General features: G+C 38.8%; 1 protein-coding gene across 1 annotated transcript in view; it reads right to left on the bottom strand.

The window, feature by feature from the left end:
* wnt6b (wingless-type MMTV integration site family, member 6b) overlaps positions 1 to 10547 on the bottom strand; it is a 31491-nt gene extending 20944 nt beyond the window's left edge. Inside the window, exons 1-2 of the mRNA XM_079822285.1 lie at positions 9922 to 10547; positions 3103 to 3323 (exon numbers count right to left, since the gene is read on the bottom strand). Of these exons, the coding sequence (XP_079678411.1) occupies positions 3103 to 3323; positions 9922 to 10001 (301 nt within the window). The 5' untranslated portion in view covers positions 10002 to 10547. The remainder of the gene's footprint in view (positions 1 to 3102; positions 3324 to 9921) is intronic.
* Positions 10548 to 16214: the final 5667 nt, after the last annotated feature.

A 16214-nucleotide genomic window follows, 5' to 3' on the forward strand; every position in this document is an offset into this window, starting at 1 on the left:
ATACCTGGGATCCACTTTTATCAACTGAAGGCAACCGAAGCTATATACACACACACATGCAAGTGGATAATATGAGTAATTCTCAGGCTATTCTCAGGGTCCACATGAAACGTAACCTATACCACCTTTCAAGCGATCTTAGAACGTCAGATGCAGGATTTGAAAATTCGCTTTCACACTAACAAACTGAAGTGACCTCTGCATCAAATGGACTGTCTCAACCCTCAAATATGTCCAATAGAGTTACTCTTGAGTGCACAAGGGATCCATTACAATAGGACTGGCTGTCCCTTTAAATGATAACACATATTCATGCAGTCCTTCATGCTGAGTGCACCGGCCTCTGACCTGTTCCAGCAGTGGGGCTGGAAATACAGTGAATGCCAAGCTACAGTGTGTGTTTTGTGCTTAGGTTTGTAGCATACATCAAAGGTTTGAAATGGGATTATATAGAAAAAAAGAGAGTTTATAGTCTTAATGCTTGCAAAAATGGTTTGCCTCCAGGCTTGGAGATGTACTGTAGCATTGTTATCTGATATAAGCGCACCCTTTTATCTTTTTCTCAGCCCCTCTCTCTCTCTCTCTCTTTCCCTGCCCTTTTCTTGAATGCACGCATGCTTGCGAGTTCAAATGTGAGTTCACGATCACTACTATCAGAATACTGACGATACCAAACACATCTGCTGAACAAATGGCTGATGTGAGAATGTTATTTCTGATGGTAAAATTTGAGAGAAGCTCTGAGTCCCATTACAGAATACCAGAGGGATCATTCACATTATCACATACTGTATGGCACTTCTATCTCACAAAATATGATGTGATTAAACTTTTTAATGACTTACTTATACTTCATATACTGTAAATTGAAAACAAAGGCTTTCATTGAGACTCAGATTCAAATTTAAGCCTGTTTTTTTAAGCCTGTTCCGTATACCACAGTACTAAAAGTTTTTTTTTTTTTTTTTTTAAACATTTGACAAAAAAGTTTATTTAAAATAAATGCTGTTCTTTTGAACATTCCATACGTCAAATAATCCTGGGATTTTTTTTTTCTTACAGATTCTATAAAAATATTTAGCAGCACAACTGTTTAAACATCACCAAATTAGCATATTAGAATGATTTCTGAAGGATCATGTGACACTGAAGACTAAAGTAATGCTGAAATTTCACCTTTGCCGTCGCAGGAATAAATTTAGTTTTAAAATATTATATTAAAATAGAAAACAGTTATTGTACTGTTTTTACTGTATTTTTGTAAACATCGCACCAACCCCAAACTTTCGAAGGGTAGAGTATATCGAGTGCTTCAAAAATAAATACAAAATTTCTCATAGATATAAAATACATTTAAAAAATAAATAAAAACACTGGTCTCTCTCTCTCTCTCTCTGATCTATGGACCATTTCGGTCATATTTCAGACTCTATGCTACCATTTGTGCTATTAATTAAAATATAATTTGAATTCACATGCTTCATGTTGCCATTCTGAGACCTGAACATCAGGAACAATGTCAGTAACCTCTGTACATCAGACAATGCACAATACCATACACTTATTGACACAGACAAGAAACAAGAGGTCTTGACAGCAAAAATAATGAGCAGCATTCCTGAGGTGACAGGGCAAATTACGCACACGCAGTGTCCTTATCATTTCTGGGGTTTCTAATTGGAACCGCATATTGTCTCTGAGCGATTTTAACGACTTCATTACAACCTCAGAGACAACATGTAAGAGCAGCCGACAGCATTTCCAGCAAATTCTGGCATTAGAAGGCCGCTCCCTTGGGCCAAGAAAACAAGCTCTGGTTTACATGTTTGAATAGGGGAAGAAAATAGCCCCCAGTTATTTAGCAATGGAAGAAATATGTGAGACACTTTGTACAACCCTATCGCACGGTGCAGGAAGTGAACCTGCCTTAGCAGAGCTCTCGGCTCTGACACGTGGTCATTAGAGCAGAGTCTCACGGTAATTGTGGTAAATGCATGAAAACAGAAGAGCACTTAAGCTTCACCTATAGACACAGAGGAATTTATGATTAATTTCCATTTTGTGAGGCAGTCTCCAGTGCTCAGTCTAAGATGGGCTGTTGCAGACAGAGGAATCATGTTGCAATCCGTGTGTGAACACGTCCACACTGGAGGCCAAATCGTGAACTCTCAGCTCCAGACCTGGATATGACAAGCCTGCATCTCTCTACATCACTGCGATATGGGTATGTCTACAGAGAAAACTCAAGTCAAATTAGGCACAACATTTACTGACCATCTTAATCTCATACGCTGCTGGCTATGCCAAAATAGTGCCCTCTACTGGTCACAACCAATGAAAGTGTTTAAAAAAGGAAACGGTATGCAACACGCAGCATCTAAAATTCACACCGACACATCCTATAATTATTTGCTCATGCATACTCATTGGAAGCAAAAAAATATGATTGCAAAAACGGTATCATACTGTTGCTCTAAGAATGTGTTTATTTTTGGGACAATTTACAAATTTAAATCAAGTTCACGTAAACTGTGGTCTGAACTACCAGATGCATTTACACTAGGCTGAGCTGGGCCTATTACGTATCAAACCACCTCTTGATCGGATTGCTATCCGTCTCGAAAGCATTTACACTCGCCCTTTGGGTTGTTCATCAAATCTTTCAAAGAAAACGTTTACAAAATATTAGATAATGACAGACATTTTAGACTGTTGTGGGGTAAAATAATGGCCACTGCTCTCACGTTATCAAACGTGAGAAGGGAGGAGTTGAATCCTGAGTGGACGGCCTAATAATTGTAGAGGTTACGTTAGTTTATTACTCTTCAAAGGGCTGAAAAATGCAGCAGATCAATGATCATGCAATTTGGGGATCGTTTTTAGAGAGCAATTTAACACAGAAGAAAAGCACTGAGGTAAACCGGACACAACAGCTGTCCTTGTTCTCTTATGAACTTGGATCAAACATGCTGAAAAGAGGGCACAGGTCTCAGGGCCAGAGTTCATGCCCTCAGAGAGATGTCGCTGACACATAATCGAGACAAAGATTGATTCATTTAGGCGGAGAGTGGATTCTTACGCTACGTCAGAAAAAATGCTCACCTTGCTGGAGGATTTTGCCAAAGTACTTGTTCTGGCTGGTACAGTTCCAGCGGCGAAAGCGGAACTGGTATTGGCATTCTCGCACGCCCAGCTTGGCGCCCTTGGCAACTTCGTTGACGATCTCCGGCTGGGTCTGGCAGAGCTCGGCCTGCTTGCCCGCCAGACGTTTGGTCTTCCTGCAGATGCTATTCGGGTCCATGACCAAGGGACTCCCCACTGCCCTGAAACCAACAAAGCTTCATCAGATGACTCATCTGAACTACATAAGGTTTCACAAGATAAAGTGCGGTTATCTCCTCAAACCGCACGGCACACAAACCACTTTAAATGATGTAAAGCATTATAAATTTAATGTTCTGTTGCTTTACTGCACGGTTCAGGTAAAGGTCTGAGCAGATCCTCATTCATTTAGGCTTTTCGTGGTTTTTAGGCATACTCATTGTTCCTTGCAGATGACAAAGAAAATAAACAGAAAAAAGACAACTACTAGAGTCAGACACACTATAATGTCAGCGGTAATCGTATTACCCCTTTGAACATAAACAGATAACATTTAAAGCAAAAAAGCTGCATCTTAATTGCTAGGTTTTATCAAAAGTGACGACAGACGTGTGTTTACACTTGAATCAATTGTTTATTTCAACTGCTAATGGGAGAAGAGGCCTCTGGTCCAAAGCGTGGAGCGAGCTGCCAGAGCTTCCCGTGACAGTCGCTATGACGTAATGTAAGAACGGCACAATCCTCCGGTTCTTACTTTTTAATAACTCTCGCCGTATTAGAGTGAAGTTCAGCGTCTGTGATCCGTGCAGCTGAAGTCGGTTTTTATCATTACGTTGCCGTCTGGGGGAGCAGAGCTCTGTGCGAATACCTCATTGCTTTTCATTCACCCCTGTCTAGGCTAATCTTTCAGACTAATAACATTCATCTGCCGTGCAAGTTTGTTTTAAAAAGTCAAACCAACGCTCTTGCCAGTCGCCTTCCATGGCGGTCTGATAAGAAATATGAGAGGGGAGATAACAGGCTTTACAAGTGATGCATCCCATCCTGATAGACCTAATATTTCATTTACATATGACCACTCAACAGAAGTCTTTGGACATGGAGCAGTGCGGGTGTGTTTTGCTGTGATATATGCTTACATGTGCTAAAGGGCACATTGGATTCATTTCATTGCACATTATAAAACTATTTATTATTTTATTTAAATTAAGTTATGCCAAAATAACTAATTAACTGTTTTTCCCTCACTATATTAGTGAGATGTCATTGTGTCATTCTTTGGAACAACATGAGTTTCTTTAATTTCAAATGCTCATATTTGTATTAGTGGTTTAATGCAAGGAATATTCCACATACAGTATGTGTGGTCACATGGAGTACTGGTTAAAAACAACAACAACAACAACAAAACAATAATCTTTTGATGGGCAGCTTTAAGTATTTAGTTTGTACAATCTTTCTTTTGAATCACTCATGTCTCTCAAATCAGTGAGGGTCAGACTATTGCTTTTACAGTTTGACTTAAACCATGTATTATGTTGCTCTTCCTAATAAAGTCACAGGCCAATTGGCACACACTATTCACCAATGTCAATTTTTACTTGTATTCGGCGCCTGGAGAGAATTTTGGACACGGCCTATAGCAAAAATTTGCAGGAGATGATGGATTTTAGTCTTTTTTTTTAAATCACTATTCATTATGCATAGCACTTCTGTAAAGCCAGCAGCAGTTTTTACTCATCACAAGTACCTGATGATGTATTACAATAATTGATATTACTGTATGAAATTATATATGTGAAAATATACTGTTTTTCACACGTAAAATAGCATTTCACACAGATTACAGTATATATATTGATATACAATATATTGCCAAAAGTATTAGGGCCGAATCATTGAATTCAGGTATTCCAATCACTTCAATGGCCACATGTGTATAAAATCAAGCACTTAGGCATGCAGACTGCTTCTATAAACATCTGTGAAAGAATGGGTCGCTCTCAGGAGCTCAGTGAATTCAAACGTGGAACCATGATAGGTTGCCACCTGTGCAATAAGTCCATTCGTACAATTTCCTCACAGCTAAATATTCCACGGTCAACTGTTAGTGGTATTATAACAAAGTGGAAGCAATTGGGTACAATGGCCACATAAAATCACAGAGCGGGGTCAGCGCATGCTGAGGCGAACAGAGTGCAGAAGTTGCCAACTTTCTGCAGAGTCAATAGCTACAGACCTCCAAACTTCGTGTGGCCTTCAGATTAACTCAAGAACAGTGCGTAGAGAGCTTCATGGAATGGGTTTCCATGGCCGAGCAGCTGCATCCAAGCCTTACATCACCAAGTGCAATGCAAAGCGTCAGATGCAGTGGTGTACATAGGACTCTAGAGCAGTGGAGACGTGTTCTCTGGAGGGACAAATTGCACTTCTCTGTCTGGCAATCCTATGGATGAGTCTGGTTTGGCGGTTGCCAGGAGAACAGTACTTGCCTGATTGCATTGTGCCAAGTGTAAAGTTTGGTGGAGGGGGGGGGTGTATAGTGTGGGATTGTTTTTCCGGGGTTGGGCTTGGCCCCTTAGTTCTAGTGTAAGGAACTCTTAATGCTTCAGCATACCAAGACATTTTGGACAATTTTATGCTCCCAAATTTGTGGGAACACAGTTTGGGGATGGCCCCTTCCTTTTCCAACATGACTGCGCACCATCGCACAAAGCAAGGTCCATAAAGACATGGATGAGTGAGTTTTGTGTGGAGGAACTTGACTGGCCTGCAGTCCTGACCTCAACCCAATAGAACACCTTTGGGATGAATTAGAGCGGAGACTGCGAGCCAGACCTTCTCGTCCAAAATTAGTGCCTGACCTCACAAATGCGCTTCTAGAAGAATGGTCACAAATTCCCATAAACACACTCCTAAACCTTGTGGAAAGCCTTCCCAGAAAAGTTGAAGCTGTTATAGCTGCAAAGGGTGGGCCAGCTCCATATTAAACCCTATGAATTAAGAATGTGATGTCATTAAAGTTCATGTAAAGGCAGACGTCCCAAAATTTTGCTGATATAGTGTATATCAATGCATGATCATAGTGGCCCATGCATAAATTCTCCATAATTAAGAATACATTATACGTGATACATTAATTATTTAATGATGGCACATTTGTTTATATTTATTTTATTATTTCAATGACAGTATAAAAATGTCTCCCTTAAAAAAATCTAATTTGGTTTTCTGTTTGATTTTGACATCCAGCAGCCCACCAGGAAAAGTCTGCTCCTATAGTGCTTAACAAACAGGCATGCGTTAATTATCTCTATTATTTCACAGTTCTCGATCTTCACATGCAGATACAATGTTTTCCTCTGCAATCTCTCTGATTATCTACAAACCTGTGAGTTTCTCAGCACCAGGATCACTGCTCAAATAATGGAACCACATTTTACAGCAGGAGGTGTAGACTCGTAAAAGAGCAGACAGTGTTGGAGCGACTCTCTCTTTCCAAGACCTGTTCCACTGTCAGAAGGGGCGAGGCAAAGCACAGGCTTATAAAGGAAAGCTTGAATATCACAAAAGTGGCCCTGGGACACATATGTGGTCACATTATGGCTTGGGTGATATAGAGATGAAGATATTCGTCTGTCTGATGAACCATCCCTTCCCTGGCTCTAATCGAAACCAGCCACGACCATGGCCAAAAACATAACAATAGACAAAGGAACATGCCTGCGGAAAGAGTCAATCTGGACATGACGATCACTTCAGCCATTTCTCACACAGTGATTCATATTAGGATTTTAATTTAGGGGATGCTGATCCGAGGTCAGCACATAAGGCTGGTATCTAAGCAGAGGAAGACCACACGCCCTTGATGATCAACCATCATTCTCACTGCTTTATTCAAAGCCACTCTTTCCTCCATCTCCTTGATCTGGTGAGACTCCTGGATGTGATAAGCGAGAGATGGGGCCTAATCATAACATGGAAAAGGATGTACCCAACTTGTGCAATCAGGAATATCCAAAAACAGCCACACCGTGATGTATGAGAGAGATAATACAGAGGGAACGGAGGGGGGAACTGTGATTAAGAGAAGTTATCCAAATAATCAGTGCGAACATACACATGCACATTTATCTTTTCATAGACCCGTCGTCCTCTGCGCCTGCTGAGACCTCAGGTTACATTATGAATTGCGCGGTTACAGATAAGTCTCTTCTTTTTTCACTTTGTGAAAGAGCGAAATTCATCCCTACTTAATCCCCCAAGTATGCTGGATATGAAGTCAGTTACGACAGGGCTGGAACTGCACAGAGTGGCTTGGGTTCACTTCTGTGGCGCGTGGCGCCGAGCCATGGCACAATCTCGTCTTGGAGTGCGCCACTAAATCATGCGAGTGGAACCGCGGCGCTACGCAACTCCATCACCACAACGCTGTCCGTCACACGCAGATGGGACAGACCCGAAAAAACACGAGAGCGGCAGACGCATGCTCGGAGGTGAAACACTGTAAGTGAGGCCAAACGGGCCAAGCAGCTGTCATCCAATCGTTATCTGATCCATCTCTCAAGGCCGCTTGATTGGATATCTCTCCATTCTCCAAATGAGATTCGCTTCTCTCAGACTGAACATCTCAGAGGAGACTGTGCCGTCTGGGACACACTCACATACATTGGTTAGGTTCAATAGGATACTTGTGAGTGGATAAAAAAAGGCAATTCTGTCGTCATTTACACACCCTCGTGTTGTTCCAAACCTGTATGACTTTCTTTCTTCTGTGAAACACAAAATAATATATTTTGGAGAAAATTTTTTTTGTCCTTACAATGAAAGTCAGTGGAGTCCAATGTTGTCGTTTTGGACCCCATTGTATGGGCAAAAACTGTTAAAACATTTTTCTTTTTCGTTTCATAGAAGAAAGAAAGTCGGGCTTGGAACAACATGAGGCTGACTGAAAAATGACCAGAATTGTCCTTTTTTGAGTAAACTATGCATTTAAAAGAAGGTGAGGGAAATTAAATTTAGATATTTTAACTTAATATTGTGCATTAAAATGTAAACTAAACATAATTTTCAATTATTTTTGCAAAATGTAATTATTATTATTATTATTATGATCTATTGTTTTGTTGCAGAACATACAGTTCTTGAAGCCGCTGCAATCACAAATGGCATTATGGTTCATTCATTACATCAGAACATACCGGAGGAAATATTATATGAGGGGCCTTTGAATATTTTTTTGGACAATGGGAGCCTTCAAGTCAAAAAGGTTAAGATTGAGAACACTGTTTTAACAGAATAAAGAGAGTGTGAGGTCACACACGGGCATTTAAATGCAAAAATGTAGACTGTGAGTGGACTCACACACACAGACATAAAAGCTAGAGGGTATGGCGCGTGCACAGGCACACCTGTCCAACAGACTCCTGGCGGGGTGCCAGCACATGACCCCGAAGACTCCAGAGGAGGTGAGGCTTCCCATCGCTTCCTCAAGCACTCAGCTCTCAGCCCTGCAGATCAGAGCACAATCAGAGTCCTGAGAGCCAGTTTATCTGCCTCCGTTTCATCTCCTCTCAGCATGTGAATGGCACGCTGTCTGTCAGAGACCCTCGGCACAGCCCAGCACCAGACGAGAGGTTTGCGATGGCATGCGTCGTGCCCAAAAGAAAGCATCATTGTCTTCGCAAACTTTTTTAGACATCCAGGTGTATGAAGGAGAGTGTGTGTGTGCGTAAGACGTGTGCAGCTGACATTGTATAAGGTGGAAAAGTGAAAATTCAAAGTTAAACAACACCCTTGTTAAAAGTAATGTGTCACTTTGGATTGTCTCTGTTTATCAAACAATCTCCCTCTTGTCAAACTCGTGCATTTCAGAGTGTTAAGGGAAGGAGTAGTTTATGATGACACCCACAGCCCGGAGGTCCAGCTAAAATTCCAACTCTGACCTGATGTGTCTATCTTCGAAACAAAGTAAAGCTTAACCCTTAGTATACCCGACGATGATGAAAGCTATGACCAACGACTTTGATGGCATCACAGTGAATTTCTCTGTACAGATTTCAAATGTATTAACCTTTTTAGAGTGACCTCCAGATCCATCGGATTTTATTTTTTGCTATTTATTTATTTTAATTTACTTAATGTTTTTAACAAAACAAGCACTTTATAAAATTGCAATCTTTACATTTTTTATATCATCTGTGCAATTATTTACTGTGAATAACACTCTTAACAGTTTTGCATTTTGATTTTACGAGAAGTGCTCAATGGAAAGGGACTATAAATGTGAATAGTTTTCATAGAGTATGCCGTAAATAAGCCACCAAATCACAGACAATATTGTGTACAGAAATTCATTTTATGCCTGTAATCAGCAAAACCGCACTACATGCACTCTTAACAATAAAGGTAAAGCAGAAGCAGAATATTTTACAGCCTAGTGTCACAAAAGAACCCTTGTAAGTTACACAAATGTCTTTTCTTTCTTTATAAAACAATCTGTTACAGACTTCAAAAACCCACACACTGGTCTGAACCCCCTAAACTTTTTAACCTCCAGAGAACCATGAAACCCACTCAGGAATACAACAAGAGGTTTCATGCTGAACCAGAGAACCATTTATTGTTAAGAGTGCCCAATGGATGTTTCTTTAAAGAATAATGATGCAATTAGCCGGAACGAAGAGTGCTGTCATATTTTTATATTAGATCATCTCTAAACTATAACGTTGGACTTTCCATAATCACACTGATCGAACCTTAAATATGGAGCTAGCTTGCTGGAATTGCGTTTGAGCGCGCGCCTGAGATATTACTTACCACCAGAGCCCGATAATGTTGACTGGACAAAGCAGGATAAAGAAGAGAGCAAGTTGTGTTCTGGAAAGTGGAATCGCCATGGTCAAATGCCTTTCGAAGGACCGAAGTGTACGTCTGATGCTGAAGAACTAGTCCAGAGATGAAAATGGCTTGTCCTGTGCGAACGTTTGATAATAGCCTATCTGAGAAGATTCAGCACTCCTGGATAATACACTTCCAAGAAGCACATCATCGGGTGAGGACGGTCGCAAAATCCGCTCGGAGAGTCGTCAGCATCTTCATTCTTACTTCTTGGAGATCTTCATCCATCAAAACCAGATAAATTGAGGAAAATTCCAGGCAGAAGCGCACTTAGGTTAGGTTAATGGAATGTAGTCAAACCTCTCGAACTGCTCAAATGCCAGAACTTTTAAAAAGCGTTTCCGTTTGGAATGTAAAATATTCAGTTTTTCTTTTGAAGAGTAAAACTGTTGATCTGAGTGCCATGTGCTGAACCTGTGTGCGCGCGCCTTTCTGCGAGTGCTCCAGATCTCATCCTGATCCAAACAGGTAGACGTTTAGGCATTTCGTGCTCCTCTCGTCACACTTTTTCCTGCCTTCAGCTGGGGACCTTTTTCTCGTGGTGTAAGAAATTCAGAGCTCATCACCCACTCAGTGACGTCGCCCGGGGCTTGAGTCAGGAACCTTGTCATACAGGGAAAAAAAACTGTTCTGATCTACAGTTTCTGGATGATCAGGTACACAACTCATTATGAATGTCCCTTGCTGTTAATAAGCGGTTTATTTTGTGATTTTGAGATTTAAACAAGAGAATAATCAATCTGTACAAGCAATGGCAGACCTGTTTAAATAAAAAAATAAAAATATAAATAAATAATATGGCGAAATATTATAATTAATATAAACTATATTTAAAGCCTATATTTTTTAAGAAGGTAAGATGCCTCATTTAATAGAAATAAATATCCGTCTCTGATAAGAAGTCATGTTTGATTCAGTCCAGACAAAGTGAGCAATGGTGACACACTTTATTCCAGTATTGCATTACTGTGAATGAACACACTTGTGCTCAGGTATCCAGAAACTTTCCCAACTCACTCTAAGTGACTTAGCGTTGCCGTCTTGCTTCTTTAGAAACATTATCAAATATTTTAAGATTACTTTTGTTGTAGAAAGACAATCCAAAAATTCTCAAATTCCATCTTGTGCTTTTGCATTCCAGCCCCCCATTGTTTAAATAATGATTTATTAACATATCAAATCATAAAAAAAACTGTCATATTTAGCCTGTAGTGCATTTAAAACAAAACCATAAATCTCACACATTTGGCCTGTAATAGCCGTCCTCTCATCTATCATCTGTATTATCACCCTCATTAACTGTCCTCCCAATGTAATTTGTGGCTCTCAAGACAGTTCTTCATTGTGATGTTGTCTTCGTTCGCCGTTCACGCTCTACCTCATCCATCCGATGGCCAGGGGGTCCCGAACTGAAATCCAAGACCTCCCTGCTCTTTTGAAGTCTCTCTTTACTATTGGTTACAGTGATGTACTGCATCACATACAGGTAAAATCAAAGATGGAAGCTCTGTTTCTGTGTTCATATCTCGTTTGAGATAGCTGGGAGCAGAAAGGAGATGTGATAGGCTGTTTATCTGTTATCTCGGGGTCAGGTCTTTTTGATTTTCACTCTTTGTTTTCCCTCCAGCTTCAAAGCAGCAAATATGGAACAGTTTTGTCTGAGGTGCAGGTGTGTTGCAGCTCAATTTATCATTACATAAAAGAGGGAAGATATCCTGTCTTGAGGGATGGTTTAATTGCAGAAGAACGGCGATCAATTCTGGTGTGAAGGCAAATACATTTCCTGAAAGGTAGTGCATTTGGCATTATGTACAGAATTGCTCAATTTAGCAATGACATGCTTTAAAAAAAATCGAATCAATTCAATAAATAACATCTAATTGCACCAAGACAGGTTTGTTCATGTTATTCCTGTAGTTAGATGAGATGAAGAGCCTTCTTTATATTAAAGAAAGTTATGAAAACTATTTTATCATATCTCATCTATATATATCTGCTGCATAATTGGAAACATGGCTTTGACAAAACAGACTGTGCACTCTTTCTCGCTTTCTCTCTTCATACATGTGTGTGTGTGTGTGTGTGTGTGTGTGTGTGTGTGTGTGTGTGTGTGTGTGTGTGTGTGTGTGTGTGTGTGTGTGTGTGTGTGTGTGTGTGTGTGTGTGTGTGTGTGTGTGTGTGTGTGTGTGTGTGTGTGTGTGTGTGTGTGTGTGTGTGTGTGTGTGTGTGTGAGAGCGAGTGTGTGTTTTGTTTGGGAGGAGCGATTCTTCATACTTGGCTTAAACTTTATGGACAATAAAGATCCCATTTCAAAGTACAGCAGGGTGTTGAGCCTGGGGTCTTGGCTAAGCGTTCCTGGGAACAGCCCTCTGAAGACCAGGAGAATATCTTCAGCTGACACATGGCGTGGAAAAATCCCCATGCAGACCGTGTGGCAAAACCGCCTCTCATTTACTCAGCACTAAATTTACAATCAATCTCTCAGGTAAAGCCGAGACCCCACTTTTGCTACTAAAATCAATGACAAAAAAATCAATGAAAAAAAAAAAGCTGTTAATTATGATCTCCCAACTTTTTCCTATTGTTTAACATTCTGGTGTCAAACTGGGAGTGAGACAACTCCCTGTTACGTTAGCATCCAATGCGATTAGAAATCCCATTGCACACAATATTTTTTAAGCATAGTTAAAAATTACGTCCAAATCAAAACCACATGACGCTTATGTGCCATAACCTTTATAAACAAGCCACAGTCATTTCTGGAATCCCCACGAGAAGTCAAGTTCATGAAATTCCTTCACCACTGGCAGTAGAGTTTGTGTTATAAAACGTCAATATTGCCACACGCTTCTGTGTGTCTGTGAACAGGCTGCTCAGTATGGAGAGAGGACAGTGTCAAGTCATGCCATGACCTAAACAACAGAGGATGGGAGGGGATTCGGCAGACATGCTGTTTCCTGGAACTCGCATCAGATGAGTAAGATTGTGTCTTTTCAGAACATGGGGGCAGAGTTAAACATGTATAATCACAGCGCACTTTATAATAATCTGTTTTGTGCATTATCATTTATTCTAATAAAAAAAGCTGTTGCTCACCACAAGATTTGAGCCATTGTTGAAGGCTTTTTGCAGACTCTGTTCCCTTTTTACAGATCGTGAGCTCAGCCTTTCAGCAGCAAGAGTTTTCACTTGGAGTACAGTAATTAATTCCAGAAGAAGTCACATCTTCCAAATGGGTCGCTTTTAATACTCCGTAATAGCATCACTCGTGAACTTTGGGCCAAAGGATCGTGTGAGCCTTTGAGTTTTAGGGAAGATGTCTTTAACTCTAATGGTTGCCATTTAGCATATGAGTACAGTGCGGATGGTTGTATTGGCCAAGTTCATTTAACACCAACTTGAGGAATTTCTCAAGTACACTGATGATTCATTTAATACGCTTCACCACACAAATGTGCTGAGATGGAATATTTCCGTTTTTGTGGAATTTTCTAAAAAATACAGAGAATCAGAGTCAAAATTACAAAAAAATGTTTTTGAATTTACATACATATATATATATATATATATATATATATATATATATATATATATATATATATATATATATATATATATATATATATATATATATATATATATATATATATATATATATATATATATATATATATATATATATATATATATATATATATATATATATATTTAAATACATTTTTATTTACATTTTTAAACAGAAATTATATATTTATATTTCTAATTTTATATACATAACATTTGTAAACACACACACACACACACACACACATATGCAAAATATTTTTTTTCTTCTAGAAAATACCACAAAACCGGAAATGTTTCAAATGTTCCATCTCAGCACATTTGTGTGGTAAAGCGTATTTTATTAAGTGTATTATTATATGAATCATTAGTGTACTTGATACATATAATTATATATATAATTTTCATGTGATTATTTATATTTGGGCAGACAGCCTACCTTTTTAAAATTATTATTTAATTATTAATTATTTAAAAAATATATATTGTATATATTTAGATAGTTATACGTATAGTAAAACATGTATCTTATATGATTTGAGTGTACATTTCATACATTATTTAACATCTAGATGAGCAAAACACAATAGCATAAAAATGAGACATTGCAATTCAGCATGGAAAATTTTTTGCCGTTGCACGGTCAAAAAGCCAAGCTTTCTGGTGAGATACACATTTGCAAGGAGATGAGCCAATGAGATAATGGGCCACACACTGATTCCTGGAGTGATAAACTCTCTGCAAATTAGAATCAGCACCTTTTTTTTTTTTTTTTTTTGGTCAAGCTGCACTTGACACAAGTAGCTTTTCATCCAGTTCTTTGTCCTTATGTTTACTAAACTTATAAACGGAAAAAGGAAAAGGAAAATCAGCAATGTTTAAAGAAAGGAAAACTATTTTAACAATTTTGAACTTCTCTGTAGTGATAGATAGTATGATGATGAAACAGACGTTTCCCTGAAACATCCCATTTATTTTATAGGCGCATGGTGGTATGAAGCAAAAATCGTACAGCTGGATATAATTTTCCCTAAGCCATGAATTTCTAGGGGGTTTTGAACTCTAAATCTGTGAGCATACAGCACCACCATGTGTTAAGATTTTGTTACTATAGGCAGATTGTGTTACCTTTTGGCTAGTACACTTGGCTACAGTTTCAGAGACTAGATGGGGGTGCTGAAAAATGTGAATTGTGTTCATTTAGTATAGTTTAATTAAACAGTTAGTTGATTTTGACATTACACTATCAAATGGATTTGTTTTAATCACAGCCGGTTGCAAGCCAAGTGCCAAATACTTAGTAATACCAATCAAATTTAGCCAAGAAACAAATGTTGAAAGAAAATGTCAACTCTTATACATGCCTTTATCCTAGCAGCTTGACATGAATATGTCTGATGACAGATCATGACTGTCAGATGGCTTCTGCAACATAATCGTTCACCTCTCCTGCCTGCAAAATGCAAAGCAAACTTAAAGTCTACGCAATAAAAAAGTCTCCTTCTGTAGAAAACGACTAATGCAATATCAAGCCAATTCAGTTTAACATGCCCTTTCCAAGTTCCACAGAAAACCAAAGAGTAGAAAAGCCAACATGTCCTGACAGAGACTTGATAGGTTTAATCTGGAACTAGGCTGATCATGTTTCCCACTCAGATCAGCAGAACTAGGTGAGGTGCTGTGATTTCCAAAGGAAAGGGCTTCCACTGTGATGTGTCGTCCTTAGGTAAACATGCAAATATGCTTGATAACATCTAACACACCCTTGATCTATTAGAACAAAGAGCTCAGTGAGGGAAACGTTCCCTCTGGGGTTTTTGTGGCCCGTAAAGAAATTGTTTCCACTCAGTGTGTTTGTGTGTGATGTGTCAGAGAGATTTGGGTGGGTCTTGTACATTTTCACTCATGTTAAGATACTGTTCAAGCCTCTTACTGAGTTCAAGCCTCAACTCATGGATATTTTGAAAGGCAACTCTTTATTGGAGTGGTTGCTTTGCAAAAACAAACAAACTAATCTAATAAAACTACAGTAAATAATTAAAGTAAAAGTTCAGCTATAAATGTGTCTTCATAGAGTTCTTCACAATGATTAGAACTTGATTAGAACTATATAAACTAAATAAATAAATACATCGGATTGATGGATGGACAGACAAATAAAAATATACTTGTAAAATGACTGTCTTTATCCCCCCAACCCAATTTTTCCTATGGCTGATGGTTTATGATTTAGAATGTTTTAGTCATAAGCTCCTTGTTCCTTCTTAATTTACTGCAAGGGGTTATGAAGTATATCTTCATGTCCACTTTATATATGCCATATATATTATTCATGTATTTGTTAATGTATTAAAAGTCACAGAGCTCAGAAATGATTGCATGAAACATGAAAGAAGTGACCTGAAAACAGTCCTGATTATTACTTATGCAATCAAATCAGTACGCAATCCTGTCACTACAGTGAGTGTTTTTTATTTTTTATTTTTTTTACAGGCTGAACTTTTCTTCAAAGTATTAAAGGTTCATCTAGGAACCTCAAATGTCAAGGTATTTATGAAAATTATAAACGTCATAACTTGTTCCATTGCAACTATTCATTTCATTGCTTGAAAAAAGTAATACTTGCTTTTAAATATCACCAAGAAAAT

The sequence above is a fragment of the Gobio gobio genome (assembly GCF_949357685.1).
Source record: "Gobio gobio genome assembly, chromosome: 7".
Classification (NCBI taxonomy): domain Eukaryota; kingdom Metazoa; phylum Chordata; class Actinopteri; order Cypriniformes; family Gobionidae; genus Gobio; species Gobio gobio.